The sequence below is a fragment of the Pristiophorus japonicus genome, chromosome 21, assembly GCF_044704955.1.
Source record: "Pristiophorus japonicus isolate sPriJap1 chromosome 21, sPriJap1.hap1, whole genome shotgun sequence".
In the NCBI taxonomy this organism is placed as follows: Eukaryota; Metazoa; Chordata; class Chondrichthyes; family Pristiophoridae; genus Pristiophorus; species Pristiophorus japonicus.
Window position 1 is genome coordinate 53511475 of NC_091997.1, and position 24975 is coordinate 53536449.

The window sequence follows — 24975 nt, forward strand, 5'->3', positions numbered from 1 at the left end:
GCCCTGGGAGTGTTTGATGGGACAATGTAGAGGGAGCTTTACTCTGTATCTAACCCGTGCTGTACCTACCCTGGGAGTGTTTGATGGGACAGCGGTAATCTTAATTAGAAAGTGTTCCATTGTTCGGTACAAATGTTACTGACATTGATGATCTCTATCTAATAACACTCTTTGTTTCTGTGAGTGCCTGTCCAATGCGAATGTGGATTTTTTCTGTGTTTTTATTCATTCATGGGATGTGAGCGTTGCTGACAAGGCCAGCATTTATTGCCCATCCCTAACTGCCCTCGTGAACGTGGTGGTGAGTCGCCTTCTTGCATACAACTGAGTGCCTCGCTGGGCCATTTCAGGGGACAGTTAAGAATCAACCACATTGCTGTGGGTCTGGAGTCACATATAGGCCCAGACCGGGTAAGGGCAGCAGGTTTGCTTCCCTAAAGGACATTAGTGACCCCGATGGGTTTTTACAAAAACCCGTTGTGTCACCTGTGCTGTCTATCTGTGCATGTGTTTGTCCTCTCACTGTCTATCTATGATTTAGATGAAGGAATTGAGTGTAATATCTCCAAGTTTGCAGATGACACTAAGCTGGGTGGCGGTGTGAGCTGTGAGGAGGATGCTAAGAGGCTGCAGGGTGACTTGGACAGGTTAGGTGAGTGGGCAAATGCATGGCAGATGCAGTATAATGTGGATAAATGTGAGGTTATCCATTTTGGGGGCAAAAACACGAAGGCAGAATATTATCTGAATGGCGGCAGATTAGGAAAAGTGGAGGTGCAACGAGACCTGGGTGTCATGATTCATCAGTCATTGAAAGTTGGCATGCAGATACAGCAGGTGGTGAAGAAGGCAAAGGGTATGTTGGTCTTCATAGCTAGGGGATTTCAGTATAGGAGCAGTGAGGTCTTACTACAGTTGTATAGGGCCTTGGTGAGGCCTCACCTGGAATATTGTGTTCAGTTTTGGTCTCTTAATCTGAGGAAGGACATTCTTGCTATTGAGCGAGTGCAGCGAAGGTTCACCAGACTGATTCCCAGGATGACAGGACTGTCATATGAGGAGAGACTGGATCGACTGGGCCTGTATTCACTGGAGTTTAGAAGGATGAGAGGGAATCTCATAGAAACACATAACATTCTGATGGAACTGGACAGGTTAGATGCAGGAAGAATGTTCCTGATGTTGGGGAAGTCTAGAACCAGAGGACACAGTCTAAGGATAAGGGGAAGCCATTTAGGACTGAGATGAGGAGAAACTTCTTCACTTAGAGAGTTGTAAACCTGTGGAATTCCCTACTGCAGAGAGTTGTTGATGCCAGTTCATTGGATATATTCAAGAGGGAGTTAGATATGGCCCTTACAGCTAAAGGGATCAAGGGGTATGGAGAGAAAGCAGGAAAGGGGTACTGAGGTGAATGATCAGCCATGATCTTATTGAATGGTGGTACAGGCTCGAAGGGCCGAATGGCCTACTCCTGCACCTATGTTCTATGTTTCTATGTGCCTGTGTCTGGTCTCTCACTGTCTGTCTGTGTGTGTGTCTGGCATCTCACTATCTGTCTGTGGTGTTACAGATCTGTCGGACCAACTGGCAACATCGCGGAGTTACAGCAAGCTGCTGTACGCATGGGAAGGGTGGCACAACTCTGCCGGAATCCCACTGAAGGACAAGTACATCAAATTTGTTGCGATGAGTAACACTGCCTCTAAAATGGACGGTAGGTGGCTGAACCCCATCAGAGTGGATCCCACTTAGCAGTCAGACGACGGAGAACTCAGCGACTGACAGCTAGGCATTGGTTGGTAAAAACGCTGTGTATTTGTGTCAGACCAGGGGTAAGGGCCACCTCAATTCTTTATTGAAAGCACAAAAGTTATACAATTGATTTTCCCGAGCTTGTTTTTTCTCAGTCAGACTATTTAGCCCTTCTCTTTGGAAAGTGCTGACGTAAAGAGGGTTGGGGGAGGGGGATTAAAAATTCAGATGTAGGAACCCCGTCCCAACCCATCCCCAGGGCCCCCACTTCCTCTTTTACCAGCAGCGAGTTGGAGCGCGGGGTACCAACGCACTACTCAGCAGCGAGTGATTACTGGAATATTTTAATGGTGCTGCGTGCCACAGGTTTGAGCTTTAAGTGTAATGGTTGTGGGCCGGGTTCCCCCTGGCTCGGGAAAATCAAACAGCCTGACACGGAGAGAGGGCCCCGAGCCCACGGGGCTTGTGAGCCAGGGGGAGCAGGCTTCTCCCCGGCCCTTCGATATTCCCATTCCACGGGGCCAGACCCCCGCAATTGGACCCCCGCAATCAGACAGCCCTCCCCACACAATTGGAACCCCCCGATCTCCCCCACGATCCTCCCCTCCGATCTCTCCCCGATCCCCTCCCCTGATCCCCTCCCCTGATCTCTCCCCCGATCTCTTCCCCTTCCCCCCATTCCCCCTCCCGATACCCCACACACCGATCTCACTCCCCCACGATCCCCCCCCCGATCTCTCCCCCGATCCCCTCCCCCCCCACCCCCCCCCATACCCCCTCCCGATACCCCACACACCGATCTCACTCCCCCACGATCCCCCCCCCGATCTCTCCCCCGATCCCCTCCCCCCCCACCCCCCCCCATACCCCCTCCCGATACCCCACACACCGATCTAACTCCACCCCGATCTCTCCCCCAATCTCCCCCCGCCGATCAGCCCCCCAAATCTCCCCCCCATTCTCCCTCCCCCCAATCTCCCCCCACCCCCCCCTACCGATCCCCCGATCTTCCCATTCTCAATCTCTCCCTCCCCCAATATCTCCCCCCGATCGCCTCCCCCTGATCTTCCCCCCCATTGTCCCCCGCAGATCTGCCCCCCAATCTCCTCCCCACCCGGTCCCACCCCCTTTCATCTCCCCTCAATTCCCCTCCCAATCTGCCCCCCCAATCTTCTCCCCCGATCTCCCCACCCCATTCTCCCCCCATCACCCCCCTCGATCACCCCCCCATTCTTCCTCCCCCCCATCACCCCCTATTCTCCCCCCCACAATCCCCTCTCCCCCGATCACCCCCCCATTCTCCCCTGCAATCACCCCCCTGATCTCCCCACCCCATTCTCTCCCCCCCATTCTCCCCCCCAATCACACCCCTAATCTCCTCACCCCCATTCTCCCCCCCCGATCACCCACCCCGATCTCCCCCCACCCCGATCTCCCCCCACCCCATCACCTCCCCACGATCACCCACCCCGATCTCCTCCTCCTGATCACCCCCCCACCCCCGATCTCCCCCCCCCCCCATTCTACCAGCCCCCCCCCCCTTCCCCGATCTCCCCGCCAGGTCTGACCATGATGGAAATGGCCACATTAAAATCCCCCCCCCCAGCCGTGTAGCTCCGCGAGTAACAGGCTGACCAAACAAATAAAGGCTGACAGACAAACGGGGTCAACCAGAAGCACAATATTATGTTTAAGTCAGAACAGGTGAGGTCACTTTAGCTGGCACGGTATCTGGGGAGGGCCCCAGCACTGCAGCAATCGCAAATTTGTCTCACTGAGCAGGACAGCAAGATTGTTTCACTGACCTCCGCAATCAACAGCTAAAACACATGGCAGTCTGCACCTCCAATGTCCACCCACTTTGTGTGTGTTGCTATTGGATGTCCTATTAACTTGGTTCCAGTCTAGTCACCAGTTTTAATCAGCTCCCTTCTCATGTCGGTCAACACCTTGCAAATCCCATCCTGTGTCTCTCTTCATGTCTGATTATGGAGAGCATGTTACTGATGCTGTCATGTATGTAACCTTCATGTAGCTGTAACCTTCATGTAACAACACTGCATACTGTATACACCTAAGAAATGCACACCTTGACCACAGGGGGTGAACTTGTGGGAGACACTCCTCACCTGGTCATCCAGGTATATAAAGGGAGGTTCCACGCATGGTCACCACTTCTTGGTCCTGTGAATAAAGGTTCAGGTCACAGAGTGACCTTGTCTGCAGAATGTGCTTCATGTAAATTTATAGTAGTGTGTAAGGACACTACATTTGGCAACGAGAAACGGGAATCAACGACTCACGAGAATGGCTACCGGTAGTACTGTGTTGGTGAGGACTGGGACGATTTCATTGAGAGGCTCCAGCAGAGCTTTGTCATGAAGGACTGGCTGGGAGATGCAGCGGCTGACAAGCGAAGGGCGCATCTACTGACCAGCTGTGGACATAAGACGTGCGCACTGATGAAAGACCTGCTCGCACCCGAGAAGCCGGTGGACAAAACCTTTGAAGAGCTCAGCACTCTGATCGGTGAGCACCTCAAACCGGCGAGCAGTATACACATGGCCCGACACCAATTCTATACACACCGACGTCGGGAAGGACAGAGCTTACTGGACTTCATTGCGGACCTGCGGCGCTTGGCCAGCCTCTGTAAGTTCACAGACGGCTGCAGGGGGGAGATGTTAAGGGATTTCTTCATTGAGTGCATTGGTCATGCCGGGATTTTCAGAAAGCTAATTGAGACCAAGGACTTGACCTTGGAAGCGACGGCGTTGATGGCTCAGACCTTCATGGCAGGGGAGGAGGAAACCAAGATAATATATGCGCGCAACTCTGCTTCCAACATGGCGATGGATCAGGGAGTTAACATTGTAAATGCGGCTCAGAACCCCGCAGGCAGGCAAGGGCAATTTGACACCACCCAGGCAGCAACAGACTCTAGAGTGGGTCCTCAGAAGAGACAATGGCAGGTTGAACGGACATTTACACCAAGACAGTGGACAATGCGTCCCGGGATGGGGCCATTGACACCCACTAACAGATTGCTCAAGAGTAATCAAAGAGACAATCAGAGAGGAATGCCTGGTAACAGCTCTTTTGTTCACAACAATCTCAGCTCATGCTGGAGGTGCGGGGGCAGACATGCTGCAAAAACCTGTAGGTTTCAACAATTTATCTGTAGAAATTGTAACTTCAGCGGACATTTAGCCAGAATGTGCAGGAAGCCCACAATGAGGCTAATTTATGAGGCAGATGAACCAGAAGAGGGGTCTGCAAAGCAGGTTAATGTTTGGGACAAAGCAATGGACACTGAAGTTCAGCGGGTTCATGTGATAAACATCCACAGCTCATATACCAAAACACCACCTATGATGATGAAAGTCCTATTAAACGGCATCCCGGTACGCATGGAGCTAGACACAGGGGCCAGCCAGGTCACTTATGAGTGTCCAACAATTCGAGAAACTATGGCCACTCAGAGCTAGCAGACTAGAATGCATTGACACACAATTATGGACGTACACCAAAGAGATCATCCCAGTGCTAGGCAGTGCAATGTTGGTGGTCACACATAATGGATCAGAGAACCGGCTGCCACTCTGGATTGTCCCGGGAAATGGTCCCGCGCTTTTGGGGAGGAGCTGGCTAGCCGAGATGAACTGGAAATGGGGGGATGAGCAAACCATTTCATCTGTGGAGCAAAGTTCATGCTCACAGGTCCTACAGAAATTTGAGTCACTATTTCAACCTGGTGTCGGGACTTTCAAAGGTACCAAAGTAGTGATACGTATCACCCCGAACGCCAGACCAGTGCACCACAAAGCCAGAGCGGGAGATGCGGGACAACATTGAGAGTGAGTTGGACAGGTTGATAAGAGAGGGCATAATTTCGCCTGTTGAATTCAGCGACTGGACAAGCCCCATCGTCCCTGTCCTAAAAACGGATGGCTCGGTCAGGATCTGTGGCGACTACAAAGCCACTATCAACCGAGTGTCACTACACTTCCACTTCCGAGAGCGGAGGATCTTTTTGCCACGCTGGCAGGTGGCAAGCTGTTCACCAAGTTGGACCTCACTTCAGCCTACATGACCCAGGAACTGGCTGAAGAATCCAAGCTACTAACCACCATCACAAGGGGCTGTTTGTCTACAACAGGTGTCCGTTTGGCATTCGATCAGCGGCCGCTATTTTTCAAAGGAACATGGAAAGCCTGCTCAAATCCATCCCTGGAACAATCGTATTTCAGGACGACATCCTTATCACGGGTCGAGACACCGAAGAACACCTCCACAACCTGGAGAAGGTGCTTCGCCAACTGGACTAGGTAGGCCTGCAACTAAAGAAGTCCAAGTGTGTGTTTTTGGCCCCAGAGGTCGAGTTTTTGGGCAGGAGGGTTGCCGCAGACAGGATCCGGCCTACCGAATCCAAAACGGAGGCAATTCGTCGTGCACCCAGGCCCGGCAACACATCGGAGTTGCGTTCATTTCTGGGACTCTTGAACTATTTCGGGAACTTTCTGCCAAACTTAAGCACATTGTTGGAGCCGCTACATGTGCTCCTGCAATTGGTTTTGGGGGGACTGTCAGGAACGGACTTTCAATCGGGCACGGAACCTGCTTTGTTCTAATAAGCTGTTGACCCTGTACAACTCCTGTAAGAAATTGGTTTTGACATGTGATGCATCATCCTATAGGGTTGGGTGCGTGTTGCAGCAATGATGAGGGCCAACTCCATCCTGTGGCTTATGCCTCCAGGTCGCTCTCCTAAGCAGAAAGGGGATATGGGATGGTTAAAAAGGAAGCACTCGCATGTGTCTAGGGGTGAAAAAGATGCACCAGTACCTTTTTGGCAGAAGGTTCGAGTTAGAAACGGATCACAAGCTGTTAACATCCCTGTTGTCAGACAGCAAAGCTGTCAATGCCAATGCGTCAGCTCGCATACAGCGATGGGCTCTCACGCTGGCTGCGTATGACTACACCATACGGCACCGGCTAGGCACCGAAAATTGCGCTGACGCGTTCAGCAGGCTTCCACTGGCGACCACTGAGAGGGCATCGGATCAAAGCGCTGAGATGGTCATGGCTGTTGATGCCTTTGACAGCGCAGGCTCCCCCATCACAGCCCGCTAGATCAAAATCAGGACCAACAGAGATCCCCTCCTTTCCTTGATTAAGAAATGTATCCTGACAGAGGATTGGGCGCCCGCACACGGAGCATGCCCCGAGGAGGTCAGACCGTTTCACAGACGGATGGATGAGCTCTCCATCCAAGCCGACTGCCTACTATGGGGCAGCTGGGTAGTCATGCCCCAGAACGGAAGGGAAGCTTTCATCAGGGAACTCCACTGCGAGCACCCAGGCATCGTGGTAATGAAGGCCATTGCCCGGTCACATGTATGGTGGCCGGGAATTGACTCAGACCTGGAACACTGTTCGCAGGTGCACGACGTGTGCCCAGCTGGGTAATGCCCCCAGGGAGGCCCCACTCAACCTGTGGCCCTGTTCCACCAGGCCATGATCACGTATTCTCGTAGACTATGCGGGCCCGTTCATGGGAAAAATGATTGTTGTTGATGCATACTCGAAATGGATCGAGTGCATCATATTGAATTCGTGCATGACATCCACCACCATGGAGAGTCTGTGTACGGTCTTTGCGACCCACAGCGTGCCGGACATCCTGGTTAGCGACAACGGCCCGTGTTTCACTAGAATTCCGGGAGTTCATGTCGGGTAATGGCATCAAACATGTCAGGACAGCACCGTTCAAGTTGGCTTCCGATGGCCAGGCAGAATGTGTGGTCCAAATCATAAAACAGGGTATGCTCTGGATTCAAGGACCCTCCCTTCAATGCCGCCTATCGCGCCTCCTGCTGGCCTATAGGTCCCGACCGCATTCGCTCAAAGGAGTCCCGCTCGCGGAACTACTCATAAAATGTACACTTAAAACTCGGCTGTCCCTCATTCATCCAATCCTGTTAGACATTGTTGAGGGCAAGCCCCAAAATGAGTGCCATGACCGTAACTCAAAGGGGAGATGAATAGAAATCGATGACCCTTTATTTGTTCTTAATCATGCTTTGGGGCCCAAGTGGCTTGAGAGTACTGTAATTGGCAAAGAGGGGAATAGGGTCATAGTGGTCAGACTTAACAATGGACAGATATGCCGCAAGCATCTGGACCAAGTAAAAAAAAAGGTTCAGCATGGAATGGTCACAGAGGAACCTAAGGAAGTGAGAGGCTGCCCACACCAACACCAGTGATAGAGCAACAAGAACATTCAGCAGCATGCACAGTCCCCACGGCCAGCCCAGACAAGCCGGAATCACCACAGGTGACAGAGACATATGCCAAGGCTCAACAACCAGAGCCCCAACTGCGGCGCTCCATGAGAGAGCGTCGACCGCCTGAAAGACTTAATCTTTGACCCCATAAGACGTTGAGGGGGAGGTGATGTCATGTATGTAACCTTCATGTAACTGTAACCTTCATGTCGCAACACTGCATACTGTGTACACCTAAGAAATGCACACCTTGACCACAGGGGGTGAACTTGTGGGAAACACTCCTCACCTGGTCATCCAGGTATATAAAGGGAGGTCCCGCGCAGAGTCATCACTTCTTGGTCCTGTGAATAAAGGTTCAGGTCACAGAGTGACCTTGTCTGTAGAATGTGCCTCGTGTGAATTTATAGTAGTGTGTAAGGTCTCCAGTGAATACTTGGGGGAAGCAATTATTGAGCAGGTCCATTATTTTATATTCCTCCTCAGTAAGCATCCTTTAGGTTTGCCACGTATCGGTGAAGAGTGGTCCAAGGCTTTCCACCCGCTTCTTCTTCATGATCACAAGGTCCAGCACTAATCCGTATCAAATAACTTGTTGTATGGGCTCAACGCTCTGGAATTCCCTTCCTAAACCTCTTTGCCTCTCCAGCTTTCTCTCCTTCTTTAAGACTCTATTTAAAACCTACCTCTTTGACCAAGCTGTTCTAATACCTCCTCCTTTGGCTCAGTGTCAGTCTTTGTCTGCTTACGCTCCTTGTGACGTTTAAGTATGTTAAAGGCGCTAAATAAATGCAAGTTGTTGTTGTTGTGAAGTGGTATGAACTTTCTATCCGCAGCCTTGCAGTGACAGTTATCTGGCTTTGTTCACAGGGTTTAAGGACACGGGAGCGTTCTGGAGATCCTGGTATGCTTCGCCAACATTTGCGGAGGAGCTTGAAACAATCTACGACCAGCTCAAACCGCTCTACCTTAATCTTCACGCCTTTGTAAGAAGAAAGTTATATGAGAGATACGGACACAAATTCATCAATCTGAAAGGACCTATACCAGCACATCTATTGGGTAATTACTGTCACCTGAGAAGACCCATTCTTTTCGAATGAAACAATTAAAATTAATTGGCGGTAGACTTAAGTACTTGGCATGGGTGTGTATTAGTTCCAAACAGATTGTGGATCGCTCTGGTTGATTGTAGGGTTGGACACCCAGGATTGTCCTGGATTCTCCAGGGATTTAAGGTTATGATCCCAGACCTTGTTGCAAGCAACCAGGGAGAAACCTACTGGCAATGGGGAGAGAAAGGCCATTTGACTAAAAGTCAAGAACTATCCAATCGGGTTACAAAGAGTCTGTTCGCTGTGCAATTGGCAAGGGAAGGAGATGCGCTATACGGATGACTATCTCAGGCAACCAATGGTGGGAGTGTGGTGGCAGGACATTTGAAGGCGGGTGCTGAACCTCCCGGAATATGTCCAGCCAAAGTTGGCCACTCTCGTTGATTGCAGTCGGCGGTGGATCGATTGGGTTTTTTTATTTTGCTGTCTTGAGGCTCCCGGCTCTGCCCATCTGCTGCTGAAACCCTCATTCATGCTTTTGTTACCTCCAGACATGACTATTCCTAACTCGCACCTGCCCACTCATCACCCCTGTGCCCACTGACCGACATTGGCTCTTGGTCTCCGAATACCTTGATTTTAAAAGTCTCACCCTTGTGTTCAAACCCCTCCATGGCTTCACCCCTCCCTACCTCTGTAACCTCCTTGAGCCCTAAAACCCCCCCGAAGACTCTGTGTTTCCCCACTTGGGCATTATCCACTTCCTTCACCCCAGTCTTGGCCACCATGCCTTTAGCCATCTAGGCCCCAATATCTGGAATTCGCTTCTCAAATCTCTCCACCTCTTTGCCTCTCTTTCCTCCTTTAAGACGCTCCTTAAAGTTTACTTCTGTGACCAAGCCTGTCCTAATGTCTCCTTCTTTGTCTCAATGTCAAACTTTGTCTGATAACACTCTTGTGAAGTGCCTTGGTAAGTTTTACGATGCTAAAGATGCTATATCAATGCATGTAGTTGTTGTTGTTGTTGCAGACGGAGAAGTCTGGTCTTGATCCGATATTTCTCCTCCATTTAGGTAACATGTGGGCCCAGCAATGGAACAACATCTATGACATGATGATCCCGTTCCCAGACAAAGGCAATATAGATGTTACTGATACCATGGTTGCAAAGGTGAGTTGATTGCCTTGTACTCTTCTACATTCCAGCGATGTTGGGGCAATTCAACCTCAGCACTTCCAATCAGGAATCTCTCACACAGAACCATGGCTGATCCACTCTCTTCAAAGGTCATTACACAACAGACAAATGCACCAATGCAATAGAATTTTTCGAGCATAATTCTATGGGACATTAAAGAGCTGAGACTAAGGGTAAACGTAAGTGTTTTTGAGCAGCATCGCAGTAGCTGAACTGTGTTATATATCAAGAACTCTATCACTTTATCTGTAATATATTACCAGGTAATATATCCTTGTATCTATCTATAATATATGTCAGGTAAATTATCTATAATATATCAAACAGGTACTGTCAGTATCTATAAAATGTTTGTCATCCGTATAGCGCATCTCCTTCCCTTGCCAATTGCACAGCGAACAGACTCTTTGTAACCCGATTGGATAGTTCTTGACTTTTAGTCAAATGGCCTTTCTCTCCCCACGGCTGTCTCTATCCCTGCCTCTGAAATGAACTTCCCCTCATTGGGCTTGTTAAGCCCGCCCAGCGCCTGTCCCGGCCAATTAGAGGAAGCAGGTCTGATGACGTCATTTGATGACTCGTCATCAGCCGGTTTCCTTAAAGGGACCATGACCACTTGGCAGTTGTGCTGTCAGTGTTCTACAGCATTGAGCTGCTGCAAACGCTGACACACACTGCACAGAGGTGCATGGCTGCACCCAGGCTCTCCTTATGGAGGGAGTCACAGCACGCAGGGAGAGCCCACAGCCTGGTTGCACATTGCACAGGAGGCAACAAGAAGGGATGTGGTCAGGAGGACCTGTTTGCAGTGCCACAAACCTTTCAATGATCTCAGTAGATCACCAAACGTTAGTACAAAGTCACACTCAACCTCATCCTGCTGTGTCTCTCATCACATCCCCATCACTCTGCCTTCCCTACCCTACTCCTACACATCCTTACTCACACCAACTTACCTTGAACCTCCACCCATCCCTCTCTATCTACATTATCACATCCCCATCTCACTAGCCACCCCTCACCCTAGCCCTAGTGCAACCATATCAACTAACAACACACAAGTATAGTATGGGTCTTTTATGCAATGTTCATGTAACGTTTCTGTTAATGTGGTGTCAAACATTGAAACCATTATTTTCAATACTTTATGTTCTTGGTCAGATTCATGGGCACCTTTGGCAGTGCCTTAGTGAGTTGCAGTGATTGGTGAAAGATGACTGTACACCCTGCAATGGTGATGAGTGTAAAAGGAATGGCTTGTGCATTGTAGGGATGCTTTATGGAGCTAGAGTGGGGAGGAGCCAACCTGGCGCATCATGTGACAGTCAGTGTGTACAACATCAAGTGAAGTAAATGTGGCCATGGTGAGGCCTCCCTGGCCTCCTGGGCAGCAATGTGATTCTGTTTATATTGGAAAGTCTATTGCTCCATGAAACAAAGAAGTTCGACTGTTAATCCTTTAACTCTGAACAATGTCCAACATATACTAGGTACAGCAGCCCTGTACCTGGAATACATTAATCAACATTCTGTGGCATTGCACACAGGAATTATGGCCATGTAACATGTTCAACACTTTTGACTCAATCACTGGGAATTTCCTTTGTGGTTCTTTGATGGAGGAGCGATGGAAAGCACAACGAAACACACGCAAAGGGCTTCCACCAAAATTACAGCAGCCAGTTGGGAGAACCACCAAGGAAATTCCCGGGGAATGTTCCCAAAAGAGTTTGGTGCCCTAAACTAATCGACAACATTAATGGAATGGATATACACATTAATGGAATGTACTAGAACATTTTAATGAGAATAATGAGAGTAAAACCTTGCAAGAGGGAAATTTAATCTACAGAAACCCAACACAAAGTCACCTGCATCACACCTCACTAAAGTTCATGTATTACAGCACAGTTAAATGGGCACCAAACAATTAATAAATTCAATGGCACAGTGGGCACTACTGAATCAATACATTCAGAGGGAATTGGCACCAGAAAATTAATAACTTAAAACATAAAAAAGTACCTCATTACAACTTTGGTCTAAACAGGGACAAATGAGCTGAATTCCAGAGGTGAGGTGAGAGTGACTGCCCTTGACATCATGGCAGCATTTGACCGAGTGTGGCATCAAGGAGCCCCAGTAAAACTGAAGTGAATGGGAATCAGGGGGAAAACTTTCCACTGGCTGGAGTCATACTGAGCACAAAGGAAGATTGTTGTGGTTGTTGGAGGTCAATCATCACAGCCCCAGGACATCATTGCAGGAGTTCCTCAGGGCAGTGTCCTAGGCCCAACCATCTTCAGCTGGTTCACCAATGACCTTCCCTCCATCATAAGGTCAGAAGTGGGGATGTTCACTGAAGACGGCACAGTGTTCAGTGTCATTCGCAACTCCTCAGATAATGGAGCAGTCCATGCCCGCTTGCAGCAAGACCTGGACAACATTCAGGCTTGCGCAGATAAGTGGCAAGTAACATTCGCACCACACAAGTGCCAGGCAATGACTATCTCCAATAAGCATGCATGTAACCACCTCCCCTTGATATTCAATGACAATATCATCGCCAAATCCCCCACCATCAGCATCCTGGGGATCACCATTGACCAGAAACTTAACTGGACCAGCCACATAAATACTGTGGCAACAAGAGCAGGTCAGAAGCTGGGTATTCTGCGGCGAGTGTCTCACCTCCTGACTCCTAAAGCCTTTCCAGCATCTACAAGGCACAAGTCAGGAGTGTGATGGAATACTCTCCACTTACCTGGATGAGTGCAGCTCCAACAACACTCAAGAAGCTCAACACCATCCAGGAAAAAGCGCCCGCTTGATTGGCACCCCATCCACCACCTTCAACATTCACTCCCTCCACCACCGGCGCACTGTAGCTGCAGTGTGTACCATCTAAAAGATGCACTGCAGCAACTCGCCAAGGCTTCTTCGGCAGCACCTCCCAAACCCGCGACCTCTACCACCTAGAAGGACAAGGGCAGCAGGTGCATGGGAACACCATCACCTCCACATTCCCCTCCGAGTTACACACCATCCTGACTTGGAAATATATCACCGTTCCTTCATCGTCACTGAGTCACAATCCTGGAACTCCCTCCCTAACAGCACTGTGGGAGCACCTTCACAACATGGACTGCAGCGGTTCAAGAAGGCGGCTCACCACCACCTTCTCAAGGGGCAATTAGGGACGGGCAATAAATGCCGGCCTTGCCAGCAACGCCCACATCCCGTGAATGAATTAAAAAAAAAACAAATCTATGAAGAAACGGGTTGCAATGAATTAATAAATGAATAGATTAACAGGCTTACCAACAAGTAAACAATTAATGAAGCGGTGGGCACACAGGGAATGATAAATTCATAGAGCAGCAGGCATACCAACAAAATGAATTATTAAATGGAGCAGTGGGAGCCAGTGAATTAATAACTCCATCAATCAGTACGTCAATAAATAAATTAGTGAAGCAACAGCGAGAAGATTTTAAGTATTTAATGAAGGAGTGAGCACCAGAGAATAAATACATTTTGGGCGCATCAGGTCCAGTGAATTAATAAATTCATAGAGTCACACACACTGGAAAATCAATGAACGGAGCAGTGGGCACAGCAAGGAATGACAAAATCAAAGGAGCAACCGTCACCAGCCCATTCATTAATGACTGGAACAGCAGAGAAAGCAATAAAGTAATGGAGCAGTGTCACCAGTGAAGTTACATCTCCGAAATACTTGCCACATTTCACCGAGTTTAATGGCGTGCTTTTTAAAGTGTTACGACTGTCAGGGTAAGTTTAAACAAAAAACAAAAAGGCTGTTTCATCTAAAGGGAGTGAGAGATTTGGCTTGGATTGGGGTCAGAATATATTCAGGTCAGGGTTGAATGAAAGTCGGGGTCAGCAGTCACACTGTGAGGCATAAGTCCTGAAGGATCATGGGTGGCACATGTTGTGGGTTGTCTCTGTATTTGGCATGCCCCGCGGTCCTGTGCCGGCTGCCCTGTGCTGGCTGCCCTGGCTACCGACACCTCACTGCTGTTCTCCTGCAATATTTTACAGAAATGGAACACCACGCACATGTTCAAAGTCTCCGAGGAATTCTTCACCTCCCTGGGGCTCCTCAAGATGCCACCGGAATTTTGGGAATACTCGATGCTTGAGAAGCCCAAGGACGGAAGGGAGGTCGTGTGTCACGCATCAGCCTGGGACTTCTACAACCGCAAGGATTTCAGGTTGGTTCTCGGCTCATAGAAGGTGAAGATTAGCAAAAGGAATCGGAACTTAGGATTTGCAAGACCAAGGACCATTTTGTGCGCTCTCTACGGTCTCGGGTAGTTGTATGATGCAATGCTAATGGAGTTGTTGGATGTCAACCTGGGCTCAGTGCTCTCGCCTCTGAGGCAGAGGATTATGGGTTCACGTCCCATTCCAGATGCCTGAATGCATAACCTAGGTTAGCATTTCCGTGCAGTACTGAGTGCTGCACTGTCGGAGGTGTGGTCTCTTGAATGAGATCTTAAGCCAAATGTCTGCCCTTTCAGCTGGATGTAATAGATGCCACAGCACCACTTGAAGAAGAGCAGGGGAGTTCTCCCAATGTCCTGGCCAGCATTTATCCCTCAACCAAAACACCACAAAGCAGAATATGTGGTGATTTGTTTTGCTGCTGTTGGTGGGATCTTGCTTTGTGCAAATCGGCTGCCTCATTTCCTACATTGTAACAGTGACTGGCTTCAAAAGTAACGCATTGATTGTCAAGCACATTGGGACATCCTGAAAGGGTTTATATAAATGGGTCTTTGTGTTCATGGGATGCTAGTCACAGGTTCTTTGCTGCGCATTGGTTTGTTCTGGAGGTGATGCAGTCCCACAGGTAAGGTGTTGGACCCGACTGCGCCAGGCTACTTTAACCGTCTCTTCCCCTCCTTCCGACTTTCCAGAATCAAACAGTGTACGACGGTGACCATGGAGCAGCTCTTCACAGTGCACCATGAGATGGGCCACGTGGAGTACTACCTTCAGTACAAGGACCAGCCAGTCACCTTCAGGAGCGGAGCCAACCCGGGCTTCCACGAAGCCATTGGAGACGTGATGGCACTCTCGGTCTCCACACCCACACATTTGAACAAAATCGGACTCCTGGATAATGTCACGAATGATGCGGGTAAGGGGAACCCTGACGCAACAGAAAGATGAGTGGCAGATCAGGCTCGGGCTTAAGTGTGATGAAAGAAGATTCAATAGTAACTTTCAAAAGGGAATTGGATACGTACTCGTAAACAACAACAACTTGTATTTATATAGCGCCTTTAACGTAGTTAAAAATTTGACACCAAGCCATATAAGTAGAGATTAGCGCAGCCGACCAAAAGTTTGTTCAAAGAGGTAGATTTTAAGGAGCGTAGAGAGGCAGCGAGGTTTAGGGAGGGAGTTCCAGAGCTTGGGGCCAGGCAACAGAAGGCACGGCCACCGATGGTGGAGGGATGCTCAGGAGGGCAGAGTTAGAGGAGCAGGGGGGTTGTGGGGCTGGAGGAGATTACAGAGACAGGGAGGGGCGAGGCCATGGAGGGATTTGTAAACAAGGATGAGAAAATAAGGAAGAAAAGCACTTGCAGGGCTATGGGGGGAAAGTAGGCAAGTGAGACTAATTGGAGCTCTTTTGAGTGGCTTTGCAACTCTGTAAAGTAAAGTAGATCGGGGGAAACTGACAGGAGGGTCGGTGACCAGAGAGCACAGGTTTAAGATCATTGGCAAAAGAACCGGAGGGGGAGAAGAGGAGAATTTTTAAATAGTGAGTTGTTCTGATCTGGAATGCGCTGCCTGAAAGGGCGGTGGAAGAAGATTCAATAGCAACTGTCAAAGTGGAAATTGGATAAATACTTGAAAATAAAGAATTTGCAGGGCTATGGGGGAAAAGCGGGGGAATGGATAATTGGATGGCTCTACCAAAGAGCCGGCACGGACACGAAAGGCCCAAGGGGCTCCTTCTGTGCTGCAGGATTTCACGATTTTAGGAACGGTTTGCATTTCTGCGGCACGGGGAAGGTATTTTTATTGAAGGGCCGAAGCGGAAAAGCAACAGCCATTCAAAGAGGGACAATCCCGTAATTGGGAAAAGTCAGAGAGAGGACAAGGTAATGCGAGATGTCACTGTGAGGCGATGCCAAGGTTGGGTTTTAAAAGGCTGCAGATAGAATCTGCCAGCAACATATCATTAAGCTTCTGACGTAAGGCCTTGGTTGCAGGCGTGTTGTGGAGTTACCCTCAGACAGGCGATGTGCCATTTAACTCTGCTCAACACACTCAGGCTGACTCGCTCCTGAACTTTCAGTTCATTATCTTTTCTTTAGATTATATTTTACAACGTTAGACCAATTTGAGTGATTTATTGCCTGGCCTGTAATCGGAGAGTAGCTATAAGATACTTATTGTGTTCCTAACACAGATGAGGCTGCACACGTGGAGGTTAAAGACCTCAGTCTTTAATAAGACACTCCAGAGTGAGGAACAGGCCTTAGGGGCCGGCTTATATACATGGATGCTGGGATGCTGGGATCCCTTGGGACTTCAGGGGATGAGCTCCCTGGTGGCGGAACATGGGAGTGCATGCTTTACAGATACACAACATCACTCCCCCCCCAAAGTCAAAGTGAAAACTATTTACAAGGTGAGGCGGTCGGGAGCCTTTCTTTCCCTGGTGGACCACCTCGGTACAAATGTCTATTCTGGTGTGTTGGCTGTGCCCTCGCTGGGCTGGTGTGTTGTTGGCCCTGCAGGGCTGCTAGGTGAGCCTGGCCTTGCTGGGCTCTTGGGCGCGATGGGTTCAATTTCCTGGTCCGGCGTGGTGTCGTTGATCCTTTTGGTGTGTGTTGTGGGCTTGAAAAAGGTGGTGCCTACTGTGGGTTGTTCAGGGCAGTCTGTGAACCGCAGTCTCGTTTGGTCCAAGTGCTTTCTGCAAATTTGTCCATTGTCTAGTTTGACTACAAACACCCTATTCCCTTCTTTAGCTATCACCGTGCCCGCGATCCACTTGGGACCATGTTTAGCACATTCAGATCAATTTCCTGTGACACAGTGGCGCGACCATCGTTTACATTTTGTTGCTGCCGCCTGCTCTCTACCTGATCATGCAGGTTGGGGTGAACCAGCGAGAGTCTGGTTTTAAGTGTCCTTTTCATGAGTAGCTCAGCCGGGGGCACCCCTGTGAGCAAGTGGGGTCTCGAGCGGTAGCTGAGCAGTACTCGAGACAGGCGGCTTTGGAGTGAGCCTTCTGTGACTCGTTTAAGGCTCTGTTTGATGGTTTGTACTGCCCGCTCTGCCTGCCTATTGGAGGCTGGTTTAAACGGGGCCAAGGTGACATGTTTGATCCCATTGCGGGTCATGAATTCTTTAAATTTGGCACTGGTGAAACATGGCTCGTTGTCACTGACTAGTATGTCAGGCAGGCCGTGGGTGGCAAACATGGCCCTTAGGCTTTCAATGGTGGCAGTGACGGTGCTTCCCGACATTATTTCACATTCAATCCATTTTGAAAAAGCATCCACCACCACCAGGAACATTTTACCGAGAAACGGGCCCGCATAGTCGACATGGATCCTCGACCATGGTCTGGAGGGCCAGGACCACAAACTTAGTGGTGCCTCTCTGGGTGCGTTGCTCAACTGAGCACACATGCTGCATTGCTGTGCACAGCACTCTAAGTCAGAGTTGATACCGGGCCACCACATGTGGGATCTGGCTATTATTTTCATCATTACTATACCCGGGTGTGTGCTGTGGAGATCCGAGATGAAGGTCTCCCTGCCCTTTTTTGTGCGGTTACCCCACAACAGGCAGTCTGCCTCAATTGACAGCTCGTCCTTTCGCCGCTGGAACGGCTTGATTGACTCTTGCATTTCAACGGGGATGCTGGCCCAGCTCCCATGCAGTACACAGGTTTTACTAGGGACAGTAGAGGATCTTGGCTGGTCCAAGTCCTAATCTGGCGGGCTGTGACAGGTGATTTATCATTTTCAAACGCTTCCATGACCATCAACAAGTCTGCGGGCTGCACCACCATCAAGAAGTTTGCAGTCTGCGCCATTTCCACCCCTGTGGTGGGCAATGGTAGCCGACTGAGAGCATCCGCACAGTTCTCGGTGCCTGGCCTGTGGCGGATGGTATAGTTATACGCTGATAGCGCGAGTGCCCACCTTTGTATGCAGGCTGAGGCATTAGTATTTATCCCCTTGTTTTCAGCGAACAGGGATGTGAGGGACTTGTGATCGGTTTCCAGCTCAAATTTGAGGCCAAACAGGTACTTTACCTCGAACACACACGCTAATGCCTTTTTCTCAATCATGCTGTAGGCTCTCTCGGCCTTGGGCAAGCTCCTGGAAGCATAGGCGACAGGTTGCAACTTCCCTGCAATGTTAGCTTGTTGTAATACACACCCGACTCCGTATGACGACACGTCACATGCTAGCACAAGTCTTTTACACGGGTTATACAATACAAGCAGCTTGTTGGAGCATAAAATGTTTCTGGCTTTCTCAAAAGCAATTATTTGTTTTTTTCCTCATACCCAGTTCTCACCTTTGTGCAATAACACACGTAGGGGCTCTAAAAGGGTGCTTGACCCCGGTAGGAAGTTACCAAAATAGTTGAGGAGTCCCAGGAACGACCGCAGCTCCGTGACGTTCTGTGGCCTGGGTGCATTCCTGATATCCTCTGTCTTGGCGTCTGTAGGCCGAATGCCATCCGCCGTGATCTTTCTCCCCAAAAACTCCACTTCTGTTGCCATGAAGACGCATTTCGACCTCTTCAGCCGTAGCCCTATGCGATTCAGTCGCTGGAGGACCTCCTCCAGGTTTTTTGGTGCTCGCCGGTGTCCCGACCCGTGACCAATATGTCGTCCTAAAAGACCACCGTGCATGGTACCGACTTGAGTAGGCTCTCCATGTTTCTCTGGAAGATCGTTGCAGCCAACCAAATTCCAAACGGGCATCTGTTGTAGATGAACAGTCCCTTATGCGTGTTGATGCAGGTGAGCCCCTTCGAAGAGTCCTCCAGCTCCTGCGTCATGTAGGCCGAAGTCAGGTCGAGCTTGGTGTGCACGTCTTGCTTCCTGCCAGCGTCGCAAATTGGTCGTCTGCCTTAGGTAGCGGGTATTGGTCCTGTAGCGAGAAACGATTAATAGTTACTTTATAATCGCCGCAAATCCTGACCGCGCCATCACTTTTGAGTACTGGAACAATCGGGCTGGCCCACTCACTGAATTCACTGGGGAGATGATACCCTCGCGTTGCAGCCTGTCCAGCTCGATTTGCAGTCTCTCCCTCATCATGTGAGATACTGCTCGCGCCTTGTGGTGAATGGGTCGTGCCTCTGGGACCAAGTGTATCCGCACCTTCGCTCCAGAAAAGTTTCCAATGCCTGGCTCGAAAAGGGAAGGAAATTTGTTAAGAACCTGGGTACATGAGGCCTCATCGACATGTGATAGCGCTCAGATGTCATCCCAGTTCCAGCGGATTTTGCCCAGCCAGCTCCTTCCAAGCAGTGTGGGGCCATTGCCCGCGACAATCTAGAGTGGCAGTTCGTGCACCGTGCCCTCGTAGGTGACCTTGACCATGGCGCTGCCCAGGACAGTGATGAGCTCTTTGGTGTACGTTCTCAGTTTCGTGTGGATGGGGCTCAGGGCTGGTCTGAATGCTTTGTTGCACCACAGTCTCTCAAACATCTTTTTACTCATGATGGATTGGCTAGCGCCAGTGTCCAGTTCCATGGCTACGGGTAAGCCATTCAATTTTACGTTTAGCATTATAGGTGGACATTTCATCGAAAATGTGTGCATCTGCCTCCTCTCTCTGAGGCTCGAAATTGCTTTGATGGACCGATCTTCCTCTGCCATGTGGTGGTTAGCAGGTTTTGCAGAACTTGCAGCTCGTTTGCAAGCTCGTTGGAGGTGCCCAATTTTTCCACAGCTCTTGCAAATATAGCCTTTGAAGCGGCATGAATAGTCTGAATGGAAGCCTCCACAATGCCAACAAGGTGTGAATTGCCTTGCATTCATCCTTTGTTGGGGACTCTGAGTCATCTGGGTCACATGAGGCCTGCTGGCAGTTGCAGACTCGTGGGTTCTGCCCTGTACATTTCTGCTCGCAAACACGGTTCCAGTTAATTTATGAACATTGCTAACACTTGTGTGCTGAGAGATTTGTTTGTTATTATCACTGGTGGACATAAACGCCTGTGCTATCACAATGGCCTTACTGAGGGTCGGTGTCTCTACAGTCAAAAGTTTTCGTAGGATGGTCTCGTGGCCGATGCCCAGTACAAAAAAGTCTCTGAGCATTTGCTCCAGGTAGCCATCAAACTCACATTGTCCTGTAAGTCGCCTTAGCTCGGCGACATAGCTCGCCACTTCCTGACCTTCAGATCGCTGGCATGTGTAGAACCGATACCTTGCCATCAGCACGCTCTCCCTCGGGTTAAGATGCTCCCGAACCAGTGTACACAGCTCCTCATACGACTTATCTGTGAGTTTCACCGGAGCCAGAAGATTCTTTATGAGGCTGTAGGTCGGTGCCCCGCAGACCATGAGGAGGACCGCTCTCCTTTTTGCAGCGCTTCTTTTTCCGTCCAGCTCATTGGCTACAAAGTACTGGTCTAGCCGTTCGACATAGGCTTCCCAGTCCTCACCCTCCGAGAACTTCTCCAGGATGCCCACAGTTTACTGCATCTTTGCGTTGGATTCGTATACTCGTCGCCAGCTATTGTGTTCCTAACACAGATGAGGCTGCACACAGGGAGGTTAAAGTAACAGTGACCTCAGTCTTTAATAAGACACTCCAGAGTGAGGAACAGGCCTTCGGGCTGGCTTATATACAGTGCTCCCAAGGGATGCTGAGATCCCTTGGGACTTCAGGGGATGAGCTCCCTGGTGGCAGAACATGGGAATGCATGCTTTACAGATACACAACATGTTCTTTCACTCCCAGGTTCAAGGACTGTAAGAATTTATAAGATAAAGGAGGAATTTTTAGTGACAGGACAAGGTCATTGTGCTGAATGACCCCCATCGCTTTCTGTAGGCCCCAACCCCACCAACTTGTCTGCCCACCCTATCCCATCTCTCCCCACAAACTCTTCAGTGACTTTCCACAGTAACTGATTCTACTTCTCTACATCTAAACTTTCACCTGATTTCTTTTCTCACTCCAAAGGGCCGATTTTCCTCTTGGGAGAGTAGTCTGCTCAATATATGGGCTTAAGCCATTCCCACCTCCCAGTGGAGTTGCTCCCCCAATGGAACCTTGTGCTGGGACGATGGGGGACGACAACACAGGAGTGTATCTGCCTTTCTAGAACCCCGGCATTGGGGCCCTCTGGCTGGGTGAGTGGGAGGCACGGGGATGAATTTATTTACTTGCTGTCTGCCTCTTTGAGCTTGGGGCTGCTTCCTGGAGCACAGGCCCTCTGGGGTGCGGACCACTCCAGCACCAGCCCCAGTATTGTTGGAATAACCCTCGGTTCAGGAGTCCCATAGTCAGACTGAGAGGGAAGTGAGGGCTGAGGACCCATCCCTCCACCTCCAATTCATCAGCATCCTCACTGCCGTCCACCTTACCCAGTGACAGGGGTTTGGGGAAGCTGTGGGAACCCATCTGTGGAGTAGTGGGGACACAGACCTGGAGCACTGGGTCCACCTGATCCACCTTCACTGTATATTACAACAGTGAATAAACTCCAAAAGTACTTCATTGGCTGTAAAGCGCTTTAAAACATCCAGTGGGTAGCACACTCACCTCTGGGACAGAAAGTTGTGGGTTCAAGTCCCACTCCAGGGACTTCCACACATAAATCTAGGGAGCACTGCACTGTCAAAGATGCCGTCTTTCAGATGAGATGTTAAATCGAGGCCCTGTCTGCTCTCTCAACTGGATGTAAAAGATCCCATAGCACCATTTTGGTGTCCTATCTATTATTTATCCCTCAATCAACATAACAAAAAACAGACTATCTGGGCATTATCACATTGCTGATTGTGGGAGCTTGCTGTGCGCAAATTGGTTGCCGTGTTTCCTACATTACAACAGTGACTACACTTCAAAAGTATTTCATTGGCTGTAAAGTGCTTTGAGATGTCCGGTGGTCATGAAAGGTGCAGTATAAATGCAAGCCTTTCAGTTTCTAGGCACAGTGAAAGAAAGAGAGTTCCCTCTGCACAAAACAAATGTTTAATCAATACCCCTTAGCATTGAGTGCCTCGCCATCGAAAATAGTTTACCCAGTTTATCCAGATTGTTGTTGCTAATCCCCTTCGTTGTCAGGAAAACATCAACTGCACCACCTCATAGTTCCTTCTTTCCCAAAGAGAACAAGTCCTCCAATATTAACCAGCTCTGTCCCTTGTCATCATCATCATAGGCAGTCCCTCGAATCGAGGATAACTTGCTTCCACGCCAAAAAGTTCACAGGTGTTTCAATGAAGGACCTAATATTCCAGGTCCTGGACTACATATTGAAAGATGGAAGGTGCCTGTGCGTGGATTTTTTTAACGTGGGGTGGCCGTTGCACACCAGCCACCACACGGGCTTGACAGAGCTAGGTCTTGGTCCAGTGGCCAGGGTTAACCAAGACGACTGGAGACCAGCTCTGCTGCACGGACCTAGTGCGCACACATATCGCAGTGTGGGCTGGCCCGTGCTGCCCCTGGGCCCTCGCCTCTTCCGGGCCCTGAACGCACACCTCTCCTGGGCCCCAATCACGTCCTTCTACAATCTCTCGCCTCTCCTTCGCCCTGACCTCGCCGCTCCTGCTGTACCTGCCCACGCTCCAATCACCGACCTGGACCTTGGTGACGTCCCTTTTCGCTGCCATTGCTCTCCTGCTCCAGCACGTGCTGCTCCCTGGAGTGGTACGCCACTACACTGCTCCTTCCGCTCCCGGGCCTGCTCAGATGGTGCTCACAGGCCGGGGTCCCTTGTACAATAGACAGGAAAAGTCACCTCCCCAAATGGAGTCTGAGTAACAATGTACAACAAGCACCACAAACTTGGTGCCAGTCCAATGCAAATTCCACTTGCAACCATGCAAAGCTGGAAGTGTAAGTCTGCCTGGAGGTCTCCTAATCTTTATCGACTGATAATTCATTCCTACGAATGAAGAATGGATGTGTATCTTTGTCTGTTTGACAGTCAATAGCAATGCCGTGTCAGCTCTGGTGTGCAACTTGCTCAGGAAGTCCCTTCGACATTTTGTAAATCTCCTGGACCCTACATTGCTACCTTTTGGCAGACAGCTCTACCTGTGTATGTACCCAGGAGCATGCAGGAGCCAAGGATTCTGTTTGGCTGCAAGCACAATTGCACTTACTGGTTTCAATGTAAACACACTCATTGCTTTGCATATGCAACCCAGCACCTCAATCACCTTCACCACGGTTAAGCTTTGCATCGATGGTTCCATAGATTGAACCATGACAACCTGTCCTGATCGAAACACGGCATGAACACATTCCTGTTTTAGTTCCTTACTCCTCGACTAATCATTTACACTGATCCACACTGAACTCAGATAACCCACCTGCTGGCTGAGTTACTTAAATGATCAAAATTCACAATGCCTCATAAATCTACTGCAACACTTTATGAATGAAATATCTTCAATGAGTGCGATCCAGTGGATACCATTTACCGGTGTTTTCAGAAGGATCTGAATAATATGCGGTTGAGAAAGAAAGACTTACATTTATATAGCATCTTATGCGGTCACCAGGCATCCAAAAGTGCTTTATAAGGTTACTGCACAAGATAAAAGTTCACGGGGTTGGAGTAATATATTAGCATGGATAGAGGATTGGCTAACTAACAGAAAACAGAGAGTCGGGATAAATGGTTCATTCTCAGGTTGGCAATCAGTAATGAGTGAGTTGCCGCAGGGATCAGTGCTGGGACCCCAACTATTTACAATCTATATTAACGACTTGGAAGAAGGGACTGAGTGTAATGAAGCCAAGTTTGCTGACGATACAAAGATGGGAGGGAAAGCAATGTGTGAGGACATAAAAAAGCTGCAAAAGGACATAGACAGGCTAAGTGAGTGGGCAAAAATTTGGCAGATGGAGTATAATGTTGGAAAGTGTGAGGTCATGCACTTTGGGAGAAAAAAATCAAAGAGCAAATTATTATTTAAATGGAGTAAGATTGCAAAGTGCTGCAGTACAGCGGGACATGGGTACTTGTGCAAGAAACACAAAAGGATATTATACAGGTACAGCAAGTGATCAGGAATGCCAATGGAATCTTGGCCTTTATTGCAAAGGGGATGGCGTATAAAAGCAGGGAAGTCTTATTACAGCTGTACAGGGTATTGGTGAGGCCACACCTGGAATACTGCATGCAGTTTTGGTTTCCATATTTATGAAAGGATATATTTGCTTTGGAGGCTGTTATGTATGGAGAAAGAGTCAGACTGAACACTGTGAGTTCAAAGTAAAGTGTGACCTTAGTCTTTTATTGCAGGTCTCCAGAGTGCCTCTTCAACCTATGAGGCCTGCTTAAATACCTGTGCTCCCAAAGGATTATGAGATCCCTTGGGACTCCAGGGGCTCCTGTGGTGGCTGTACAGAGTAAATACAAGTTTACATAGAAAACAACATTCCCCCCCAACGTAACTATTTACAATTTTGAG

At 49.3% G+C, this 24975-nt stretch overlaps 1 protein-coding gene across 2 annotated transcripts in view; it reads left to right on the forward strand.

Annotated features, from left to right (window-relative positions):
- The window catches only part of ace (angiotensin I converting enzyme (peptidyl-dipeptidase A) 1), a 271560-nt gene that overhangs the window by 63473 nt on the left and 183112 nt on the right, over positions 1 to 24975 (forward strand). For both annotated transcript variants that reach the window (XM_070864766.1, XM_070864767.1), the window contains 5 exons: positions 1574 to 1717; positions 8913 to 9104; positions 10171 to 10268; positions 14361 to 14533; positions 15242 to 15465. In XM_070864766.1, the coding sequence (XP_070720867.1) occupies positions 1574 to 1717; positions 8913 to 9104; positions 10171 to 10268; positions 14361 to 14533; positions 15242 to 15465 (831 nt within the window). The remainder of the gene's footprint in view (positions 1 to 1573; positions 1718 to 8912; positions 9105 to 10170; positions 10269 to 14360; positions 14534 to 15241; positions 15466 to 24975) is intronic.